Here is a 19,544-nt window from a genome sequence, read left to right as displayed (position 1 = left end):
CGATGTTCAGTGATGTTTCTTATACAGACACTAAAACGCAATGATAGAAAATTATCTCCTAACCCTGTACAGTCTGCATAAAACAGAGGTGGTCCGTCCTCAGCCCTCCACACAGGAGCCGTGCGTTCTGCTCTATGGGATCCCCCTGGTCTCTGCAGCCAATGAGCCAGCACATATCCCAGCATTCACGGCTAGACTCTCAATGTCGTGGAAGCATCGCCGTCTGCACAGCACATAGCAACGAGACACATGAAGAGGCAAGATCAAATTTATTACAAAAACATCTGCAATTCTGAGTCTCTAAGCCCAAAACGTTTCATAACTTAGAAGTCGATGCAAAGTGGGAACTGCTCAACGTAGAAAACACTAAATCCTGGGAGAAGAAGAGCCGGCGCCAATCACTGCTGCAAGACACAAGAGAAGGACAATCAGTGCAAAAGGATGGGAGCAAGATGGCGGGAGGGGCAGGGAAAGCCCAAGGAAGAAAAGCCAGCGCCAATCGCGGCTGCAAGAGCAGGAAGAATCACGGGGCAGGGAAAGCAAAGCTGGGGCGGAGAAGCCCAAGGGAGAAAAGCCAGCGCCAATCGCGGCTGCAAGAGCAGCAAGATCAAGGGGCGGAGAAACCCAAGGGAGAAAAGCCAGCGCCAATCGCGGCTGCAAGAGCAGGAAGATCAAGGGGCAGGGAAAGCAAAGCTGAGGCGAAGAAGCCCAAGGGAGAAAAGCCAGCGCCAATCGCGGCTGCAAGAGCAGCAAGAACAAGGGGCGGAGAAGCCCAAGTGAGAAAAGCCAGCGCCAATCGCGGCTGCAAGAGCAGCAAGAACAAGGGGCGGAGAAGCCCAAGTGAGAAAAGCCAGCGCCAATCGCGGCTGCAAGAGCAGCAAGATCAAGGGGCGGAGAAGCCCAAGGGAGAAAAGCCAGTGCCAATCGCGGCTGCAAGAGCAGCAAGATCAAGGGGCGGAGAAAGCAAAGCTGAGGTGGTGAGAGGAGAGAGGCTCAAGGGAGAAAAGCCGGTGCCAATTACTGCTCTATGACAAGAGAAGGAAGATCAGTGCAAATCAGGAGAGAGGTGGAGGTAGGTGCAGGGAAAGCTGAGAGATCCATGGGAGGAAAGCTGGCGTCCATCATGAAAGTAAGAAAAGGGTGATCACTTGAAAGGAAGGAAGCGATGTGAGGGAGGCTGGGTCAGGGACCACCGAGGGAGAAAAGCCAGTGAAGATCACTGCTGCAAGACACGAGAAGGAAGATCAATGCAAATGAGGGGAAGGAGAGGTGGCGATAGTGGAGGGGACCATGAGGGAAAGAAAGGCTGGGGCCAATCATAGCTGCAAGAGAAGAATGATCAAGGGGCGGGGAAAGAGGAGGGGTCGGCGCCAATCACTGCTGCAAGACAGGATTAAAAAAAAAAGAGTGCAAAGGAGGGAAGCCAGGGGGCAAGCATGCGGTAGAGGAGTAGCAATGAAGAGGCCGGATGGGTGGGAAAGGGGCAAAGAAAACAAGTCTGGGTTCACTTACTTTTGCCTTGTTCTGTACGGGTAGGTACAGCTTGAACTCTGCAGGCAGCTCATCCTCAGAATAGAGCCGATCTGAGAAGTAAACTCGTCGAATTCTGCAGTTTGCGTGAATCTAATACAAGAATAAGTGTCATCACAAGGGCGGTAGGGTGTGGGCCGCTGGGGTAACCAGGTGCAATAGGGGGAGGGGCTGACAGTCTAACCTGTACTCGGAGGGTCTCGATATAATTTGTCCCGTATGCCCGGCGGGTGAAGTCTGAGAGGTTAAACTGAATCTGATTCCAGCCATCGTCTAGTCTCATGGGCATGGTGCAAATAAACGGCTTCACTCTCGTGGTGCTCTGGTAGTTACTGGCACGAAACCTCCGCCGCACGTTCTTATCATCCAGCACCTGCATAAAACAAGACAACCCATAATAACCCACCGACTGTCACCCCGAGGTGGGCAGAGACCACTGTACAACTTATCATCCTCTGGCCGTGTCGCCCCAAGGTGAAATGAGACTGCTCCACATAATATGTCGCCCCAAGGTGAGAGGAGACTGCTCCACATAATATATCGTCCTCTGTCCGTGTCGCCCCAAGGTGAGAGGAGACTGCTCCACATAATATATCGTCTGGCCGTGTCGCCCCAAGGTGAGAGGAGACGACTCCACATAATATATCGTCCTCTGGCCGTGTCGCCCCAAGGTGAGAGGAGACTCCTCCACATAATATATCGATCTCTGGCCGTGTCGCCCCCAAGGTGAGAGAAGACTACTACACATAATATTGATCTCTGGCCGTGTCGCCCCCAAGGTGGGAGGAGACGACGCCACATAATATATCGTCCTCTGGCCGTGTCGCCCCCAAGGTGGGAGGAGACTACGCCACATAATATATCGTCCTCTGGCCGTGTCGCCCCCAAGGTGGGAGGAGACGACGCCACATAATATATTGATCTCTGGCCGTGTCGCCCCCAAGGTGAGAGAAGACTACTCCACATTATATATTGATCTCTGGCCGTGTCGCCCCCAGGTGAGAGGAGACTCCTCCACATAATATATCGATCTCTGGCCGTGTCGCCCCCAAGGTGAGAGAAGACTAGTCCACATAATATATTGATCTCTGGCCGTGTCGCCCCCAAGGTGGGAGGAGACGACGCCACATAATATATCGTCCTCTGGCCGTGTCGCCCCCAAGGTGGGAGGAGACGACGCCACATAATATATCGTCCTCTGGCCGTGTCGCCCCCAAGGTGGGAGGAGACGACGTCACATAATATATCGTCCTCTGGCCGTGTCGCCCCCAAGGTGGGAGGAGACGACGCCACATAATATATTGATCTCTGGCCGTGTCGCCCCCAAGGTGAGAGAAGACTACTCCACATAATATATTGATCTCTGGCCGTGTCGCCCCCAGGTGAGAGGAGACTCCTCCACATAATATATCGATCTCTGGCCGTGTCGCCCCCAAGGTGAGAGAAGACTACTCCACATAATATATTGATCTCTGGCCGTGTCGCCCCCAGGTGAGAGGAGACTCCTCCACATAATATATCGTCCTCTGGCCGTGTCGCCCCCAAGGTGGGAGGAGACGACGTCACATAATATATCGTCCTCTGGCCGTGTCGCCCCCAAGGTGGGAGGAGACGACGCCACATAATATATCGTCCTCTGGCCGTGTCGCCCCAAGGTGAGAGGAGACGACTCCATATAATATATCGACACTGGCAGCTCACCTGCACTTCAAAGGTGAAATATTTCTTAAGATTCTTGATGATCATGACCAGGAATGGCAGCTTGATGCCCAGGGTTTTCTTGGGGTCTGCTGGGCATGTTATGTATGTAGTGCTGTAAAAGGAAGATAGGAGCTTATCATATACAACATATATCTTTGCCTTGCTTCATCAGAAGAGCTTTAAATTAGAGCAACAGGGCATGGGAGATATGCGGCCAGGAAGGAATATGCAGCGAATTAATTCTTTTGAGAACCATGTTATTAGAAGGGGAAAAGAAGAATAAAAACAACACACTCAGAATGAAAATAGAGGAGCCGACTGCAAACTAACATGTGTCTATACAAATGCACAGCGCATGGGGAACAAGGACAATTGGCGCTGCTAACACAGGAAAAAAAGATGTCATCGGCATCACTCAAACTTGGTGGGATGATATACAGTACAGACCAAAAGTTTGGACACAGCTTCTCATTCAAAGCGTTTTCTTTATTTTCATGACTATGAAAGTTGTAGATTCACTCTGAAGGCATCAAAACTATGAATTACCACATGTGGAATTATATCATTAACAAAAAAGTGTGAAACAACTGAAAATGTCTTATATTCTAGGTTCTTCAGAGTACCCACCTTTTGATTTGATTTCTGCTTTGCACACTCTTGGCATTCTCTTGATAAGCTTCAAGAGGTAAAACATGCAAAAATTGGCTGACAGCACTTCCAGGATCAAGGGATGCACGCTCTAAGCCCAGGGACCCAGTTGGACATCAGAAGTCATAAAAACGAAGAGGAGCAGCATCCAGTCCGGGTGACGAAACATGTGAAATTTATTGCGCCTTGAGAACATACAACGTTTCGACCATCACATGGTCTTTTTCAAGCATGCTTGAAAAAGACCATGTGATGGTCGAAACGTATGTTCTCATGGCGCAATAAATTTCACATGTTTCGTCACCCGGACTGGATGCTGTTCCTCTTCATTTTTGAGCTTCAAGAGGTAGTCACTGGAAATGGTCTTCACTTCTCAGGTGTGCCCTATCAGGTTTAATAGGTGGGATTTCTTGCCTTATAAATGAGGTTGGGACCATCAGTTGTGTTGTGCAGAAGTCTGGTGGATACACAGCTGATAGTCCTACTGAATAGACTGTTAGAATTTGTATTATGGCAAGAAAAAAGCAGCCGAGTTAAGAAAAACGAGTGGCCATCATTACTGTAAGAAATGAAGGTCAGTCAGTCCGAAAAATTGGGAAAACTTTGAAAGTGTCCCCAAGTGCAATGGCAAAAACCATCAAGCGCTACAAAGAAACTTGCTCACATGAGGACCGCCCCAGGAAAGGAAGACCAAGAGTCACCTCTGCTGCGGAGGATAAGTTCATCCGAGTCACCAGCCTCAGAAATCGCAGGTTAACAGCAGCTCAGATTAGAGACCAGGTCAATGCCACACAGAGTTCTAGCAGCAGACACATCTCTACAACAACTGTTAAGAGGAGACTTTGTGCAGCAGGCCTTCATGGTAAAATAGCTGCTAGGAAACCACTGCTAAGGACAGGCAACAAGCAGAAGAGACTTGATTGGGCTAAAGAACACAAGGAATGGACATTAGACCAGTGGAAATCTGTGCTTTGGTCTGATGAGTCCACATTTGAGATCTTTGGTTCCAACCACCGTGTCTTTGTGCGACGCAGAAAAGGTGAACGGATGGACTCTACATGCCTGGTTCCCACCGTGAAGCATGGAGGAGGAGGTGTGATGGTGTGGGGGTGCTTTGCTGGTGACACTGTTGGGGATTTATTCAAAATTGAAGGCATACTGAACCAGCGTGGCTACCACAGCATCTTGCAGCGGCATGCTATTCCATCCGGTTTGTGTTTAGTTGGACCATCATTTATATTTCAACAGGACAATGACCCCAAACCCACCTCCAGGCTGTGTAAGGGCTATGTGACCAAGAAGGAGAGTGATGGGGTGCTACGCCAGATGACCTGGCCTCCACAGTCACCAGACCTGAACCCAATAGAAATGGTTTGGGGTGAGCTGGACCGCGGAGTGAAGGCAAAAGGGCCAACAAGTGCTAAGCATCTCTGGGAAATCCTTCAAGACTGTTGGAAGACCATTTCCGGTGACTACCTCTTGAAGCTCATCAAGAGTGTGCAAGGCAGTAATCAAAGCAAAAGGTGGCTACTCTGAAGGACCCAGAATATAAGACATATTTTCAGTTGTTTCACACTTTTTTGTTAATGCAAATAAAGTCCGTGGAGCCTCATTTAAGAGTCTCAAGACTCTTAAATGAGGCTCCATGGACTTTATTTGCATATTTGTATTTCCCAGGGAGCAATGCACCTAGGATTTCACTGATTGAGCGCCTTTGCCAGCTGCTGCAGTGTTTTCTTTGACTGGTCTCCATGAGGTCAGTGATTGTTTCGTGACCTTTTTGTTAATTATATAATTCCACATGTGATAATTCACAGTTTTGATGCCTTCAGAGTGAATCCACAATTACATAGTCATGAAAATAAAGAAAACTCTTTGAATGAGAAGGTGTGTCTAAACTTTTGGTCTATACTGTACATGATTGGAATACAAGAGAAAACAAAAAGCAAAAAACACAAACATCCTGAACTAAAAAATAAAAAAAAGTTTGTTACTAGTGGTTCAGCTGCTCGATCCTTATTCACATTCACGTCACTTGGCAAGTGAAAAGGTTTTAAATCCTAGAGAAGGGACTGTCCCACAAGGGGTGGCCGTGACGTGGCGGGATGGCTTGTACATTATTTTGATCAAAATTATGTTTGCTAAATACCCTTATTATTATTATTACTACCTTTTATGCATTATATTTTTTACTTTTTAGTTCAGGATATTTGTGTTTTTTGCTTTTTGTTTTCTCTGGTTAATGGTCATGTGTTAATATGCACTTACATTCTGCAGACACATTTACTTACTTTTCTCAGTTCAGATTTGTTTTTTAATGATTGGAATACAAGGCTAGAAGGATACAACTTATTTATTAGAAAAAGGTCCCACTGAAACATGGCAACTACAATATCATGACTGTGCTATGCCCCAGAGAAAGACCAGTAAAGGATATAACTGAACACTCCCAATAGCATAAACTCCATGGTTTTTGTAGGACTTAAGTCCAAAAATGTGTAATACAAATTCCTCCGAGGAAGCCCACGTGAAACGTGCGTCGGGGCTGCACCAGGACCTCACATCACACAGGCAACAATATGGGTAAGCTGACCGGTGCTGGTAGACTGCTGCAGTTATAGTTATAATGCCCGTGTTTGATTATACACTTAAGGAAGCTTACATAGACCAGGAAGCCGGCATTACCTGGTGATAGCATGCTCTTTATATGAACGGTGGGCTGAATCTAGGTGTCACGTACCTGCTTCTCAGCTCGTGACTCGGGGTTGCACCTGCAAGGGTCAATCTCCTCTCACTCAGTCCAGCATTCCACCTGTGTTCTATGCCGCAGTGGGAGCATAAATCACACCCCGACACAAAGCACGCACCCCGCTCATACACGCTGCCACCACTCACCGAACACACGGGTGATGAGTCCCGGAAATACTACTACTACAGTCCGCCAATCACCGGGAGCGCACACTCTAAGGCTATGGATTCTTTACAGCAACAAGGTTCAGACTTATTAAAGTTTTAATATAAAAGGTGCAGCGCTTACAATAAAAAGATATAAAAATATGGAAATAAAAAGTGACATACAAATATGCAAAACAGCGATAAAATAAAAGGGAGAAACTTACAGAACTATCAGACTTTGCAGTCTGGTATTCTGTCCCTGAGGGAGGGGGGATATGGACTGGAGCACACCAGCTAGGCTGCCCCTCACTGTGAACAGGTTTCTATGTGTACAGGCCTAATTTATAGATTTACTCTGGAGATCAGATTGCTAGACCAGCCTCGTATTCTAATTGCTGGCTATTTTACCCAGGAATACATCATTTTCCTCTGAACACTATTTGTTTCACCTCTCAGATAGTGTCAGGCTGTAATTGGCGTCTCTCCTTCAAAAACACTAGAAGGTGTGCAATGTTTCCACTTTGTGTTCTCAGGAAATCCCCTGGGGTTGGGACCAGACAGACTGTCTCCTCTCATGATAACACAGGTCGCTGTGTGGAGAGCTGCAGCCTCAGGATAGATAATGTACCGCTGGTCATACACCCCTAGCATATGTCACTACACTAGGTTTCTCAGGCAGTATCCCTCCCTGGGCAATTATATTGCACCTCATTGACACGATAAGCACTTTACATATGAAACAGGACACTGACACTTCTTCAGGACTAGCATTACCCAAGGCCTATAGAAATAATAATGATCTTTATATAGCGCTAACATATTCCGCAGCGCTTTACAGTTTGCACACATCACCATCACTGTCCCCAATGGGGCTCACAATCTACAATCCCTACCATCAGTATAGGTCTTTGGAATGTGGGAGGAAACCGGAGAACCCGGAGGAAACCCACACAAACACGGGGAGAACATACAAACTCCTTGGTGGGATTTGAACCCAGAACCCCAGCGCTGTAAGGCTGCAGTGCTATCCACTGAGCCACTCGGATGTGTATACGTCCTTCACAACGGAGCCTTTTTTCTGTATTTTTGACTTTCCCATTTATAATGTGTGTAAGAAGTTTTTATGCTTTTTTTGTTTAATAAAATGAATGTATTACACATTTTTAGACTTAAAATCCGTTTTTTGTAGGACTTATTTATTCATTAGAAACAGGATTAAAGGGAATCTGTCACCCTTTTCTTGGCCTATCAGCTGCCAGCACCGCCATCAGGGGCTTATCTCCAGCATTCTGTAATGCATTCTGTAATGCTGTAGATAAGCCCCCGATGTAACCTGAAAGAGAAGAAAAACGAGTTATACTCACCCAGGGGCGGTCTGGGTCAGGTTCGGGTCCAGAGGGTGTCGCGGTCCGGATCTGGCGCCTCCCATCTTCTAGCGATGACGTCCTCTTCTTTGCTTCGTCGAGGCTCCGGCGCAGGCGTGATTGTCTGTCCTGTTGAGGGCAGAGCAGAGTCCTGCAGTGCGCAGGTGCCGGGAAAGGTCAGAGAGGTCTGGCGCCTGCGCTCTGCAGTACGCTGCTCTGCCATCAACAGGGCAGACAATCACGCCTGCGCCGGAGCCGCGACAGAAGTAAGAAGGAGGACGTCGTCGCTAGAAAATGGGAGGCACCGGACCACGACAGCCATCGGACCCAGACCGCCCCTGGGTGAGTATAACTCGTTTTTCTTCTCTTTCCGGTTACATCGGGGGCTTATCTACAGCATTACAGAATACATTACAGAATGCTGGCGATAATCCCCTGATGGCGGTGCCGGCAGCTGATAGGGCTAAAAACAGGTGACAGATTCCCTTTAAAGCAAACCTGTCACAAGTTTTGGCCGATAGGAGATACGGCCACCGCCTTTCAGGGCTTAACTACAGCATTCTATAATGCCGTATATCTGCTCCGACCTGCAAGATAAGCTATATTTATTATTATATTCACCTGCGGGTCTGTCCGATCCGATGTATCCCAGGTCTTGGTCCGGTGTCTCCCATCTTCTTGCAATGCCGCCCTCCTGCTTGTATCATCGTTCCCTGGCATCATGCTCCTGCGCAGCAGCACTTATCTGCCGTGTTGAGGGCAGAGCAAAGTACTGCAGTGCGCAGGCGGCGGGAAAGGTCAGAGACCCAGCGCCTGCGCACTGCAGTACTTTGCTCTGCCCTCAACACGGCAGATAAGTGCTGCTGCGCAGGAGCGTGATGCCAGAAAAGATGAAGCAAGCAGGAGGGCGGCGTAGCAAGAAGATGGGACCTGCGACACCTATCGGACCGTCCTCCGGGTGAGTATAATTAAACTTATTTTTCTTACCTTGCAGGTCGGATCAGGGGCTTATCTACAGCATTATAGAATGCTGTAGATAAGCCCTGAAAGGCAATGGCCGTAACTCGCATCGGCCAAACCAGCTGACTGGTTCACTTTAACAAGAGGGGAGGAGATATGGCATTGCATGTTAGGAAAACGTATATCTCCACCGCAATCCAAGCTTCAGACAACGGTAGCTCTGCAGAAACTGTCTGGGTAAGAATACAAGAAGAGAAGAACACTATTGTAGGTGTTTACTATAGGCCACCTGCACAAACTGAAGATATGGATGAACTCTTTTTACATCAGATGTTCTCAAGAAAATATGACACCGTGATCATGGGAGATGTTAACTACCCAGATATTTGTTGGGAATCTCTCAGATAAAAGAACTGGGTCCAGAAAATTCTTCTCTTGCTGACAACTTTATCTTTCAAAAAGGTAGAAGAGAGAACACGAGGATCTTCAATTTTGGACCTAATTCTTACCAACTCGAAGGAAATGCAGTTGAGGAAGTAAAAGGTGGCCGGGAATTTAGGAGGCACTGATAACACTAGCCTCGAATTTTGGATTACAAGAGGAGGAAAACCAGCAAATACTTAGTGTCCCGTTACACTAAGCGACGCACCAACGATCCCGACAACGATATGACCTGGTCAGGATCGTTGGTGTCACTACATGATTGCTGGTGAGCTGTCAAACAGGCAGATCTCACCAGCGATCAGGACCAGCGACGACACGGGTAACTAAGCGTGCACGTCGCTTAGTTACCCACTGTGTACCCAGGATACCAGCGTGCTTGCGCTGGAAGCTGGTATCCAAGGTAAACAGCGGGTAACTAAGTGCGTGGCGCCTAGTTACCCGCTGTTTACCTTGGATACCAGTTCTCAGCGCGAGCACGCTGGTATCCAGGGTACACAGCGGTAACTAAGCGACGCGTGCACTTAGTTACCCGCTGTTTACCTTGGATACCAGCTCCCAGCGTCTGCTTACAGCCCAGGACATTCCTGTACGATCAGCGATACCCGGCGGGGGAGCGGTCGCTGGTCAGTGTCACAGCGAGATCGCTGATGCGTCACAAAATCGGTGACTCCTCAGCGATCTCGCTTAGCGTGAAGTACCCCTCAGCCTTTAAGGTTGGACTTCAGAAAGAGGTAGGAAAGGTCCAATGGCCGGATGTTCTAAAGGACAGAAATGTCCGAGAAGGATGGGAGAGTTTACTAAACGAGATTCTCTGCACATTCGGTAACAATCATGAAAAGAGGGAAGGATTGGAAACCTTTAGGCTGTGTGCCCACGTAGCGATTTTTAAGCGTTTCCGCAGCGCTTTTAGACAGGCGTTTCTGCTGCGGAAACGCTTAAGAAAAGCATCTAATGTAATAGCATGGAAAACGCACACGTTGTGCTAATGGTGCGTTTTTTTCCGCTGCGGAAACGCTTAGCGGAGAAAAACGCTGCATGTTCATTAATTGTGCGGAATTGCATGCGATTCCGCACACACTAATTGCAAAAACGCGTGTCAAAAAGCGCCTGCGTCTCTGCTCAGGAAAAAAACGCTACGTGGGCACATAGCCTGAAAGAGAGCAGGGTGGATGAACACAGAACTTATCACTTGTTAAAGAGGAAAAAAGAAATGTATATGAAATGGAAAGGGGGCCTATCTAAAGAAGAATATAATGTGGTCTGCAGGGAAACAAGGGCAAGAGATAGAAGAGCAATGAAGGGAGGCTGCCAAGGGAGACCAAAAGTAGCAAAAAGGGAGTTTGAGGTGTGACGCAGTGACCCCTGTGACAGCTAGGGGGCGCTGTATGGTCCGCCCGGGAATTGCATGCAGGCATTCCCTTTGTTATGATGGGAAAATGGTGAGCGGCAGGATTGTAAATGGCCGATATGTATCACAGGGGTGGGTGCCCTATGATGGAAGCTGGAATATGTATTGATCAGCAGAGGTTACTGCTGATGGTTTCTGTTGTACAATGGGGCTGCTTCCAGGTGACTTGGTTAAATGGGTGGGACCAGTCACCTACAAACCCACCCTGGGGCGTGTGGCTGAACGCCCAAAGTAAAGCCTCGGTGTGTGTGGCTGTGTGTTGAAAGGACCTGCCATGAGGTCATGACCATGTGATCCATACCTCACCTGTGGGTGTGGTTACGGTCCATATAATGTGACCAGGGTGGGTCACATGGACAGAGTGCATGGACCTGATTGGTTCATGTGGAAGGTTCTGGAAGGCCTGTGTGCTGGAAGGTGTGCTACCTCCCTGAAGAGCACATGGAGGCTTTGAACCTGGTGTCCTGTGTGTTGGACAGTTCCAAGTGGGGACAGACGTCCTGAACAGCACACAGAGGCCGTGTTTCCGGAGTCAGTGACGGCTCTGCATGGGGAAGCTACCACCCGGCTGAGGATCTGAAACTGTTAGGCGGCCTAGTGAGCAAGGCGTTGTCCGGGATGGTGATCCCAGTTCGGCAGCTTCCCTAACAAACGTGAGTGATACTGACCGAGGTCAGAAAGAGACTGAGTTCAGGCTACAGAGCCTACATGCTGGACGTGGCACAGCCTGTGTGCCCACTGGCCTGAGAGAGCGAGGCCCTACTATAGACATTATGAATTCATCTGTCGGATACAAGACTGTTTGCCTTGTGTTGCCTTATATGGTTCGGAAAGTGTTCCTGTGTGCCGTGAATCCACTGCCAAGTGAGTGTTCCCCAACACAAACAGGAGGCGCTACCTTACAGAGGGTATTTCAAAAGAAAAGTCAAAGATGCTATAGGAGTTTTACAGGATGAAAAGGTGAAGTGGTCAAAAATGGTGTTGAGAAGCCGAACTTTATATTCCTATTTTACATCTGTGTTTTCCAAGAAAGCAAATGTAACATCTGCTGATCTTCACGGTGCCATCGAAGGAATAAAAGAATCCACACTATCCATAAACAGAGAGACGGTGAGGGAACAGTTAGCGAAATACATCTCCTGGTCCAGATGAATTACATCCTAGGATACTGACAGAGTAAGAGGAAGTTGCAGAACCACTAGCCAGAATCTTTGAAAAATCCTGGAAAATAGAAGTACCTGAAGATTGGAAAAGGACAAATGTTGTCCCTATCATCAAAAAAGGAAAGAAGACTGAGCCAGGAAATTACAGGCCAGTGAGCCTTACTTCTATACCATGAAAGATCTGTGAACAAATTATTGAACAGCATGTATGCATTTGTGTGGGGAAGGTGACTTGATGGACGGACTTGACTGAAGGATGAAGGGACGGTTTGTGCACTATAGATGGATATGGGCAATGACAGAAGGGAAACAGCTGGGGAAGATGGAAAAGGAATGCAGTACCTAGATTTGACCACAAGATGGCAGGGGGAGCGTAGTTCAGGACTTGACAGCAGCTTAGAGCTTTAGAAAAATCTTAGTCATGGGGGGGGGGGGGGGGGGAGATAGGAACCCAGGAGGGAAATTCCCGAGGAAGGGGATAAATAGGACAGGAGAGGGTTCCAGTCCTGGGAGGAGCTCAAGAGGAGAAGAGACAGTGGAGGAGAATGAACAGAAGAGGAGAGCTCGACCAGGGGACTGAGGAGAAAAGAAGTCAGGGGGTGGCCTCGACACGAAGAACCGCAGAACAGACGAGGCCCCGGGGGTACCAAATTGACGACGACCTCGGACTGGTGAAGCGCTGGCGGTAGATAGGCCTAGGGCAGCCCCAGTGAAAGAGCCGCGAGGAACGTCACTATGACAGAAGGAAGGTGCAGGTACACGGGCCTGAATACGGAGAGCTGTAAAGGTGTTGCGGTGTATTGCTACAGTCGTCAGGAGGACGGCCAATAAACTCGGACCAGTTGTACCTGAAAATCTGCCTCCGTCTCTGTCGTCTGTGCGCGGTAAGCAGTAGACCACCCCCCAATCTGGCCCTTACTACACATGGATAAGAAAACAGTAATTAACCAGAGCCAGCATGGGTTTGTAGCAAACAAGTCATGCCAGACTAATCTAATTTCCTTCCATGATAGAATCACTGACTGGGTGGATCAGGGAAATGCGGTAGACACAGTATATCGCAACTTCAGAAAAGCATGATAAAGTACCTCACACTATCCATACTGAAAAATCTGACCAAGTGATCTGAAGCAGCCTCCGAGAACCCACCGCTCCTTCAGCGATCTGAAGCAGCCTCCGAGAACCCACCACTCCTTCAACGATCTGAAGCAGCCTCCGAGAACCCACCGCTCCTTCAGCGATCTGAAGCAGCCTCCGAGAACCCACCGCTCCTTCAGCGATCTGAAGCAGCCACCGAGAACCCACCGCTCCTTCAGCGATCTGAAGCAGCCTCCGAGAACCCACTGCTCCTTCAGCGATCTGAAGCAGCCTCCGAGAACCCACCGCTCCTTCAGCGATTGAAGCAGCTTGAGAACCCACCGCTGTTCCAGTGATCTAAAGCAGCCTCCGAGAACCCACCGCTCCTACAGTGATCTGAAGCAGCCTCCGAGATCCCACCGCTCCTTCAGTGATTGAAGCAGCTTGAGAACCCACCGCTCCTTCAGTGATCTAAAGCAGCCTCCGAGAACCCACCGCTCCTTCAGTGATCTAGAGCAGCCTCCGAGAACCCACCGCTCCTTCAGTGATCTAAAGCAGCCTCCGAGAACCCACTGCTCCTTCAGTGATCTGAAGCAGCTTGAGAACCCACCTCTCCTCCAGTGATCTGAAGCAGCCTCCGAGAACCCACCGCTCCTTCAGCGATCTGAAGCAGCCTCCGAGAACCCACCGCTCCTTCAGCGATCTGAAGCAGCCTCCGAGAACCCACCGCTCCTTCAGCGATCTGAAGCAGCCTCCGAGAACCCACTGCTCCTTCAGCGATCTGAAGCAGCCTCCGAGAACCCACCGCTCCTTCAGCGATTGAAGCAGCTTGAGAACCCACCGCTCTTCCAGTGATCTAAAGCAGCCTCCGAGAACCCACCGCTCCTACAATGATCTGAAGCAGCCTCCGAGATCCCACCGCTCCTTCAGTGATTGAAGCAGCTTGAGAACCCACCGCTCCTTCAGTGATCTAAAGCAGCCTCCGAGAACCCACCGCTCCTTCAGTGATCTAGAGCAGCCTCCGAGAACCCACCGCTCCTTCAGTGATCTAAAGCAGCCTCCGAGAACCCACTGCTCCTTCAGTGATCTGAAGCAGCTTGAGAACCTACCTCTCACCTCTCCTCCAGTGATCTGAAGCAGCCTCCGAGAACCCACCGCTCCTTCAGTGATCTGAAACAGCCTCCGAGAACCCACCGCTCCTTCAGTGATCTGAAACAGCCTCCGAGAACCCACCGCTCCTCCAGTGATCTGAAACAGCCTCCGAGAACCCCACCGCTCCTCCAGTGATCTGAAGCAGCCTCAGGGAACCCACCGCTCCTCCAGTGACCTGAAGCTGTCCCCTGAGAGCCCATCGCTCCTCCAGTGATCTGAAGCAGCCTCCAAAAACCAACAGCTCCTCAAGTGAGAACCCACCACTGCCCCAGTGATCTGAAGCAGCCGCTGAGAACCCACCGCTCCTCCAGTGAACTGCAGTAGCCCCCAAAACCGATCGCTTCTCCAGTGATCTGCAAGAGCCTGGAGAACCCATCACTCCTCTTGACCCTAGTCTGTGTGATGTGTAGAGCCGCACATCCCGGGTGCAAACAGTGACCTCCACCTGCCTGCAGACACTCACCTGACGTTGGTTCCCTCCACCTCCAGCACCAGGGACTGGATGTCATTGTCAGTTATCCTCTTGATGTGACCGTTCCGCACCTACAGAGGAAGTGAAGTCGGGAGGGTCGTACTGGGCCACAAGCTCTGCTCAAAGACTACATAAGACACACATCATACACGGGACGTCACATTGCACATTCATGGGGACCATATACATCACACATAGGGATGTCACAGTGCACATCTATGGGGGACGTATAGATTATACACAAGGAGACGTCACTGCACATCTATGGGGACCGTATACATCACACACAAGGGGACGTCACTGCACATCTATAGGGGCCGTATGCATCATACACAAGGGGACGTCACTGCACATCTATAGGGGCCGTATGCATCATACACAAGGTGATGTCACTGCACATCTATAGGATCCATACACATCATACACAAGGGGACGTCACTGCACATCTTTAGGGGCCGTATACATCATACACAAGGTGATGTCACTGCACATCTATAGGATCCATACACATCATACACAAGGGGACGTCACTGCACATCTATATGGGCCGTATACATCATACACAAGGTGATGTCACTGCACATCTATAGGATCCATACACATCATACACAAGGGGACGTCACTGCACATCTTTAGGGGCCGTATGCATCATACACAAGGGGACGTCACTGCACATCTATAGGATCCATACACATCATACACAAGGGGACGTCACTGCACATCTTTAGGGGCCGTATACATCATACACAAGGGGACGTCACTGCACATCTATAGGGGCCGTATACATCATACACAAGGAGACGTCACTGCACATCTATAGGGGCCGTATACATCATACACAAGGAGACGTCACTGCACATCTATAGGGGCCGTATGCATCATACACAAGGGGACGTCACTGCACATCTATAGGGGCCGTATGCATCATACACAAGGGGACGTCACTGCACATCTTTAGGGGCCGTATACATCATACACAAGGGGACGTCACTGCACATCTATAGGATCCATACACAAGGGGACGTCACTGCACATCTTTAGGGGCCGTATACATCATACACAAGGGGACGTCACTGCACATCTATAGGGGCCGTATACATCATACACAAGGAGACGTCACTGCACATCTATAGGGGCCGTATACATCATACACAAGGAGACGTCACTGCACATCTATAGGGGCCGTATGCATCATACACAAGGGGACGTCACTGCACATCTATAGGGGCCGTATGCATCATACACAAGGTGATGTCACTGCACATCTATAGGATCCATACACATCATACACAAGGGGACGTCACTGCACATCTTTAGGGGCCGTATACATCATACACAAGGTGATGTCACTGCACATCTATAGGATCCATACACATCATACACAAGGGGACGTCACTGCACATCTATATGGGCCGTATACATCATACACAAGGTGATGTCACTGCACATCTATAGGATCCATACACATCATACACAAGGGGACGTCACTGCACATCTTTAGGGGCCGTATGCATCATACACAAGGGGACGTCACTGCACATCTATAGGATCCATACACATCATACACAAGGGGACGTCACTGCACATCTTTAGGGGCCGTATACATCATACACAAGGGGACGTCACTGCACATCTATAGGGGCCGTATACATCATACACAAGGAGACGTCACTGCACATCTATAGGGGCCGTATACATCATACACAAGGAGACGTCACTGCACATCTATAGGGGCCGTATACATCATACACAAGGGGACGTCACTGCACATCTATAGGGGCCGTATACATCATACACAAGGGGACGTCACTGCACATCTATAGGGGCCGTATACATCATACACAAGGGGACGTCACTGCACATCTATAGGGGCCGTATACATCATACACAAGGGGACGTCACTGCACATCTATAGGGGCCGTATACATCATACACAAGGGGACGTCACTGCACATCTATAGGGGCCGTATACATCATACACAAGGGGACGTCACTGCACATCTATAGGGGCCGTATACATCATACACAAGGAGACGTCACTGCACATCTATAGGGGCCGTATACATCATACACAAGGGGACGTCACTGCACATCTATAGGGGCCGTATACATCATACACAAGGGGACGTCACTGCACATCTATAGGGGCCGTATACATCATACACAAGGGGACGTCACTGCACATCTATAGGGGCCGTATACATCATACACAAGGGGACGTCACTGCACATCTATAGGGGCCGTATACATCATACACAAGGGGACGTCACTGCACATCTATAGGGGCCGTATACATCATACACAAGGAGACGTCACTGCACATCACGAGGGGGGATAGCGCTGGACACTGGGGGAGGGGGGGGTCGCACACACATGACTCTTGGGGATGGGGGAATAGCACTGGACTCTGGAACGGGGGCCTTTAGCATCGGACACATCGAACTGTGGGGGGGGGGGAGGAGGGGGTCGCACGCACAGCCTTAGCATCGGACTCGGGGGGGGGGGGGGGGGGGATAGCTCAAACCGCGTTCTGGGGGGGGGGGGGGGATAGCTCGCACCGGGCTCTGGGGGGGGGGGGGGGGGATAGCTCGCACCGGGCTCTGGGGGGGGGGGGGGGGATAGCTCGCACCGGGCTCTGGGGGGGGGGGGGGATAGCTCGCACCGGGCTCTCGCGGGGGGGGGGGATAGCTCGCACCGGGCTCTCGCGGGGGGGGGGGATAGCTCGCACCGGGCTCTCGCGGGGGGGGGGGGATAGCTCGCACCGGGCTCTCGCGGGGGGGGGGGGATAGCTCGCACCGGGCTCTCGCGGGGGGGGGGGATAGCTCGCACCGGGCTCTCGGGGGGGGGGGGGATAGCTCGCACCGGGCTCTCGCGGGGGGGGGGGATAGCTCGCACCGGGCTCTCGCGGGGGGGGATGGCTCGCACCGGGCTCTCGCGGGGGGGGGGATAGCTCGCACCGGGCTCTCGCGGGGGGGGGGATAGCTCGCACCGGGCTCTCGCGGGGGGGGGGGGGATAGCTCGCACCGGGCTCTCGGGGGGGGGGGGATAGCTCGCACCAGGCTCTCGGGGGGGGGGGGATAGCTCGCACCGGGCTCTCGGGGGGGGGGGGGGGGATAGCTCGCACCGGGCTCTCGGGGGGGGGGATAGCTCGCACCGGTCTCTGGGGGGGGGGATAGCTCGCACCGGTCTCTGGGGGGGGGGGGGAATAGCTCGCACCGGGCTCTCGGGGGGGGGGGGAATAGCTCGCACCGGGCTCTCGGGGGGGGGGGGGGGGGGATAGCTCGCACCGGGCTCTGGGGGGGGGGATAGCTCGCACCGGGCTCTGGGGGGGGGGGGGATAGCTCGCACCGGGCTCTGGGGGGGGGGGGGATGGCTCGCACCGGGCTCTGGGGGGGGATAGCTCGCACCGGGCTCTCGGGGGGGGGGGATAGCTCGCACCGGGCTCTGGGGGGGGGGGGGATAGCTCGCACCGGGCTCTGGGGGGGGGGATAGCTCGCACCGGGCTCTCGCGGGGGGGGGGGGGATAGCTCGCACCGGGCTCTCGCGGGGGGGGGGGATAGCTCGCACCGGGCTCTCGCGGGGGGGGGGATAGCTCGCACCGGGCTCTCGCGGGGGGGGGGATAGCTCGCACCGGGCTCTCGCGGGGGGGGGGGGATAGCTCGCACCGAGCTCTCGCGGGGGGGGGGGGATAGCTCGCACCGGGCTCTCGGGGGGGGGGGGGGGGATAGCTCGCACCGGGCTCTGGGGGGGGGGGGGGAATAGCTCGCACCGGGCTCTCGGGGGGGGGGGAATAGCTCGCACCGGGCTCTGGGGGGGGGATAGCTCGCACCGGGCTCTGGGGGGGGGGGGATAGCTCGCACCGGGCTCTGGGGGGGGGGATAGCTCGCACCGGGCTCTGGGGGGGGGGATGGCTCGCACCGGGCTCTGGGGGGGGGGGGATAGCTCGCACCGGGCTCTCGGGGGGGGGGGATAGCTCGCACCGGGCTCTGGGGGGGGGGGGGATAGCTCGCACCGGGCTCTGGGGGGGGGGGGGGGATAGCTCGCACCGGGCTCTGGGGGGGGGGGGGATAGCTCGCACCGGGCTCTGGGGGGGGGGGGGGGGGATAGCTCGCACCGGGCTCTGGGGGGGGGGGGGGATAGCTCGCACCGGGCTCTGGGGGGGGGGGGATAGCTCGCAGCGGGCTCTGGGGGGGGGGGGGATAGCTCGCAGCGGGCTCTGGGGGGGAGATAGCACCGGACTCTTGCCCTCCCGCCACCAGGGGGCGCCGCCTCACCTTCTTGTCCCAGATCTGCAGGGGCTTGCTGCCGATGCTGTACAGGATGGACAGGAAGCCGGACTGGAACGTGTTCTTGAACATGGTGCTGCCTCCGCTCTGCCCGTCTCCTCCGCAGCAGCCGCGTTGCTATAAGGTCACTAGGCCGCGGTTGCCGAGGTGACGCCTCCTCCGTCCCTTATCGTAGCCATGACAGCAGGCCCCGCCCACTGGCGCGCTGGTGTTGATCCGTACACAGTTCCGTCTCCTGGAGACACGCCTGTGTCAGGTGACCGGAAGAGGCGGGGCCGAGAGTGCAGCGGCCGCCATGTTTGGTGCTGGCAGTTTCTGATGGTAATGTGAGGGCCGGGAAAGCTGAAAAGAAGGAGCGAGAGCGGCGGGATGTGAGAACCGGAGCACCGGGGACCGGACCCTAGCAACCGTCACCGGGGATCGGACCCTAGCGACTGTCACCGT

General features: G+C 52.2%; 1 protein-coding gene across 2 annotated transcripts; it reads right to left on the bottom strand.

Annotated features, from left to right (window-relative positions):
• Window positions 1-252: 252 nt before the first annotated feature.
• Window positions 253-19,319, bottom strand: CFAP20 (cilia and flagella associated protein 20). Of its 2 annotated transcripts, none has more exons than XM_073565059.1 (6): window positions 19,089-19,317; window positions 14,806-14,885; window positions 3,232-3,343; window positions 1,715-1,903; window positions 1,513-1,623; window positions 253-404 (listed from the first exon to the last, which is right to left on the bottom strand). In XM_073565059.1, the coding sequence occupies exons 1-6, from the start codon at window positions 19,170-19,172 to the stop codon at window positions 399-401; spliced, it is 582 nt and encodes a 193-aa protein (XP_073421160.1). In that variant the 5' UTR covers window positions 19,173-19,317; the 3' UTR covers window positions 253-398. The 2 variants fall into 2 exon arrangements, with proteins under 2 accessions (XP_073421160.1, XP_073421161.1); XM_073565060.1 differs by lacking the exon at window positions 253-404 and adding an exon at window positions 1,172-1,380 and having other exon boundaries at window positions 19,089-19,319.
• Window positions 19,320-19,544: the final 225 nt, after the last annotated feature.

Source organism: Dendrobates tinctorius, unplaced genomic scaffold, assembly GCF_039654945.1.
Source record: "Dendrobates tinctorius isolate UK_male_01 unplaced genomic scaffold, ASM3965494v1 ptg000524l, whole genome shotgun sequence".
Lineage (NCBI taxonomy): Eukaryota > Metazoa > Chordata > Amphibia > Anura > Dendrobatidae > Dendrobates > Dendrobates tinctorius.
This window is presented reverse-complemented; position numbering and strand designations above follow the sequence as displayed.